This window comes from Sinocyclocheilus grahami, unplaced genomic scaffold (genome assembly GCF_001515645.1).
Source record: "Sinocyclocheilus grahami isolate Dianchi unplaced genomic scaffold, SAMN03320097.WGS_v1.1 scaffold878.1, whole genome shotgun sequence".
NCBI classification, from domain to species: domain Eukaryota; kingdom Metazoa; phylum Chordata; class Actinopteri; order Cypriniformes; family Cyprinidae; genus Sinocyclocheilus; species Sinocyclocheilus grahami.
The window spans coordinates 65,238-69,923 of NW_015506057.1; the positions used below are offsets into that span (position 1 = coordinate 65,238).

The 4,686-nt window shown below is 36.6% G+C and overlaps 2 protein-coding genes across 5 annotated transcripts in view; both read left to right on the forward strand.

Annotated features, from left to right (window-relative positions):
- The window catches only part of LOC107563522 (atrial natriuretic peptide receptor 2-like), a 14,670-nt gene extending 10,676 nt beyond the window's left edge, over window positions 1–3,994 (forward strand). For all 3 annotated transcript variants that reach the window (XM_016248418.1, XM_016248419.1, XM_016248420.1), the window contains exons 17-23: window positions 69–162; window positions 427–514; window positions 891–1,030; window positions 1,123–1,275; window positions 1,405–1,503; window positions 1,798–1,889; window positions 3,580–3,994. In XM_016248418.1, the coding sequence (XP_016103904.1) occupies window positions 69–162; window positions 427–514; window positions 891–1,030; window positions 1,123–1,275; window positions 1,405–1,503; window positions 1,798–1,889; window positions 3,580–3,687 (774 nt within the window). In that variant the 3' untranslated portion in view covers window positions 3,688–3,994. The remainder of the gene's footprint in view (window positions 1–68; window positions 163–426; window positions 515–890; window positions 1,031–1,122; window positions 1,276–1,404; window positions 1,504–1,797; window positions 1,890–3,579) is intronic.
- Window positions 3,995–4,318: 324 nt separating this feature from the next.
- LOC107563523 (afadin- and alpha-actinin-binding protein-like) overlaps window positions 4,319–4,686 on the forward strand; it is a 4,911-nt gene continuing 4,543 nt past the window's right edge. For both annotated transcript variants that reach the window (XM_016248422.1, XM_016248423.1), the window contains exon 1: window positions 4,319–4,431. The gene's annotated coding sequence lies outside the window, so the exon portion shown is untranslated. The remainder of the gene's footprint in view (window positions 4,432–4,686) is intronic.

Genomic DNA, 4,686 nt, shown 5'->3' on the forward strand with positions numbered 1-4,686 from the left:
AATTATATATATATATATATATATATATATATATATATATATATATATAAACTTTTGTTTTTTTCTAGATGGAAAAGTACAGCAAACATCTGGAAACCATTGTAGCTGAGAGAACACAGGATCTTCTTCAGGAGAAGCAGACGACTGACCGTTTACTTTATAGTATGGAAGTGTATATGAAATTACAGTGGGAAAAGTGTCTATGACCTATGAAAGTTAATTATTCATAATCATTATTATTACATAAAAAAAACACACTTCAATGAAAAAAACACGAACAGTTGTCCAAATGGTTTCACCTAGTGGACATTTAAAGTAAGGGCATTCTCAAGTTTCCAGCTTTGTTTTCCTTGCCTTTTTGTTTTTTTAAATATACATGTATTATTAATATATTTTTAATTAATATATTATTTCTCTTTGTGTCAGGCATGTTACCGAAACCAGTGGCTGATGATCTTCGTCAGGGACGCACAGCAGAAGCCCAAAGTTACTCCAACGCCACTGTATATTTCAGGCAAGCATGAAAATGAATGATGTATTTGAAACAAATATTTGCTTTTAAAGGCAAGTGACATGGTTACATTATATAATAAAATATAATAGGTTAATAAGTACAGTTTTTTTGTAATGTATTTTATGCTCACCAAGGCCGTATTTACAGTGAAAACAGTAATCTGAAATATTACAAACTTAAAATAACTGTTTATGAACATTAGAACATTTTTGTAACAATTTTTTGCAATGTCTTTACTGTCACATTTGATCATTTAAACGCATTACGCGGAAGAAAAGTATCACATTCTTTAAAAAAAAGAATGTTTGAACACTGTAGTGTATCATAAATGATTATATCGTATATTAATGAATTATTTTGTGTTTCCACTGGCCAGTGACATAGTGGGCTTCACCCAGCTCTCTTGCTCCAGCACCCCTCACCAGGTTGTGGATTTCCTCAACAAGCTTTACACAACATTTGATGACATCATCGACAACTACGATGTGTACAAAGTGGAAACTATAGGAGATGCTTGTGAGTGCGGTTACAGAGATCCTGCTTCTTTTGTTCGCCACACTTTTGCATCAAATGACACATAAATCAATGAAAACCCTCTCCCTCCTCAGATATGGTGGTCTCAGGAGTACCGAAAGAGAACGGGATCAATCACGCTGGGGAAATAGCCAGCATGGCGCTGGACTTGGTCAGCATCTGTCACGCGTTTAAAATCCCACACAAGCCCACCACACAGCTGAAGATAAGGGCTGGCATCCACTCAGGTCAGCATGGCTCCCATCAATCACCTGTCTTTTCTGAACTTAGCGTCAAGCTAGCTAAATACCATTTTTTAACAATTATTCTAAACTACATCCTTTGAATTAGATGTATTTTGTGTTTGCTTTTTTTAGGCCCTGTTGTAGCTGGGGTGGTCGGCACCAAAATGCCACGATACTGCTTGTTTGGCGACACTGTAAACACAGCGTCTCGTATGGAGTCCACCAGTGAAGGTATTTGGGCAAACGCAGCTGTTTACACAGCGTCAATTAGTAACTGATCCTATCTGACATTTCCGGGGGAATGGAATCTTGTAAATATTTGCTATGTTTTGTTGGTTAAAATGTGCTAAAATCGAACGATGGATCCAAATATTTCCCTTTCTTGAACTTCTGTGGAGATCAAAAGAAGATCAAGCTAACCAAAACTCTCATGGGTTGTCATGGATCATTATTAAACCATTTTCAGGCTTGCCATTTCTCTCACATATGCCTTTATATGTCTTATCGTTGTTTTATGATGTACAGATTTAAAGATCCAGTGCAGTGGTTCTACAGCAGATCTTCTACACACACTTGGTGGATATGTGCTGATGAGTCGTGGGTCTCTCTATGTGAAGGTAGGATGGGCAATTCATTGCTTATACAGCAATTGACCGTGTATGCAAAGAAGCCACCCACAGAGCTTTTATTATGTGTATCATAAATTTAGAGTTTCGGTCAGTCACCATGGTTGCCATGGATAACTTCTCAATACTTGCAAGCTGCTCGGCGTACCACAAAGCCCCTAAAGAGTGATAATGAAAAAAAAATGAAATGGTAGGAAAATATATTTGAATGCTTTTGCATTCTCTTGCAAAAATATTGTGTTCCCTCAAGAAACTTTGTTTGCTCGCAAAACTTTTGTGTTGGAAATAATATGAGGTGTAAGGAAAGCTATATATTTCACTGCTCTTGCGAGCAAACATGTAGTTTCTCAGGGGAAACAAAATGTTCTTGTGGGTGAAACAACCTGGAAATGGCTGAAGGCCCTTTTAAGGCAAGTAATTTTACTCAGTGGCCATCTTTGAAAAGTCTCTCAGGCAGCTAATGCAAATTTTCTGGTTAATGCAAAAGTTTTGCGAGCGAATGCTGAGTTTATCAGGGTATTGCAAAGAAAATCCAATGCTTTTTCAGGAAACGCAATACTTTTTTGACAATGCAAAAATTTTGCAAGCGCATGGAAATTTTCTCAAGGGGAGCGCAGTAGTTTTGCAAGCTAATGCCAAATTTATCGGGCTAACGCAAAACCTTTGTGAGCGAATGTTTCTTGTGGAAATGCAACACTTTTTCGACATAACGCAAACATTTCACGAGAGATCGTTAAGTTTATCAGAGGAATGCAATATTTTTGCGAGAGAACGCAAAAAATGTTGCGAGCAAATTCATTGTTTCTTGAGGAAGCGCAACACTTTTTAAACATAACACAGAAGTTTCACAAGAGATTGCTAAATTTCTCTGAGCAATGCGATATGCAAAAGTTTTCCGAGAACTAAATACTTTGTTAGTATTGCTCAAAAGCATTCTAAAGCATTGAAATATAAGTGCTTTAATTATGATATATATATATATATACAGTGGGTACGGAAAAAAAATTAACTTAAATGATTTTAGCAAATGGCTGCAATATAACAAAGAGTGAAAAATTTAAGGGGGTCTGAATACTTTCCGTACCCACTGTATATATATCATATATAAAGTGCTTCAATGCTTTAGAAACTCTAAAGTATTGAAATACAATTATATATATATAAGTATAAAAAGATTATTAATGTGCTGATACATTTTGAAAAAAAAGAACATTGTATTAACTCTTGAAAATATGTAATTGTTATTGAGTACGATAAGTGCTTCATGATTTATTTATTTTAGTATTCATAATGTTTTTATTATCACAATATTTTATAGGCTATTATTTATAATAGTTTTTAAAAATATTTTTATTCATACACTGATCTGGAATAATATAGATCCTTGTACCAAATCAATCTGCTATTGATCTTTTTATTCCTGAGATGATGGTATGGCCCCCTGAGGCTGAACTCCAGACCTTAGCGCAGCTGTGATTTATCTAAATTAGGGCTCGGCCTCGGCCTCAGCTGGCTTTTGTGTTGTCACTTAAGTGATGTCTGTTCATTATGCACAAGTGAATACACACCTCTGCTCTCTCTCCCTCCTCTTTCTTTCTTTTTTGTATAATGCTGTCCTTCAGAGTATTGTGTTTAACATGCACTGGAGGAGATTTACTAATTGTGACTCTTTGTTAAACAGGGGAAAGGCGAAATGACAACTTGGTGGCTGGAGGCAAAAAGAAGCCCCGCAGACCCTTTGTTCCAGGAAGGCGAACCTCTGGGTCTTCCTGTTCCTGTTAGCAGTTAAATGATGTGCTGCAGTCATATATAAGCACAGTCACGACAGAAACCTTAACAAATAAATTGACATGTTTAGCACACATGCTAACTGACTTTATTTAAGCGTACACTGTTGGTGTAGAAGTATGTGCTAAGTATTACATTTGATTGCTGCTATGCTGAAATATTGCTGCTGTCATTGATTTGTGCATTAGACAAAGAAAACAATGTTGTATATGTTGTGTCTGGACGATTTAAAAATGGTCTTTGTCATTTGAAGGGTAAATATGTGCATAATTTGTCATTTAACGTAGATATGCTGGAATAAAATGTGCAAACCGATTTGTCTGATGTAGATGTTCTAAAATAACTATTAGCTTTGCAGTGATAAACTATATTTTAGCACCATGTTACTAATACTATCACTATATATATCACAATAACCTACATTACTTTGTAAGAGTAACTAGCACATTGAGTTTTTAGCACCTGCATTGACTGCTATGACGCCTACTGGTGGATTTTCTGCGGAGGCGCGCATGAGTTACAGCCAATGACACGCCCTCATTTTTGTTGCATGGCAACGCATTTGCTTGTGAGTGTTTGCGCTCAAGGTTGAGCTGTCCAGAAGGCGCCTGCATCAATGTAGCGAAGTGCCACAGCTTTATTACGCATAATAACTTATCTGGAAAATATGTGTCAAGCCGTGCCGAATGTCGGGAGATGAAGCTGACAAACCTCACGAGTGCGCTTGAATGCCAAAAGATACGCAGTAAGTGAACCGCTGATGGGTTAAAACTTAAAGTCCTCATTTGTTAACCACGACATCTGTATGTAATTCCTAAATATTAAAGATGTGAAAATCGCTTTTGTGGCGCATTATCATCATGTAATTTTGTGTGAATTCGGCGCCCTAATGCAGAAATCCTTCTACTCACCTTAACCTACTTTAGATCTGATCATGGTGTGTTCTAGGTTTGTACTATCCAGTAATATTTAGCTTCTCATGGATTGTCGTTCGGTGGAA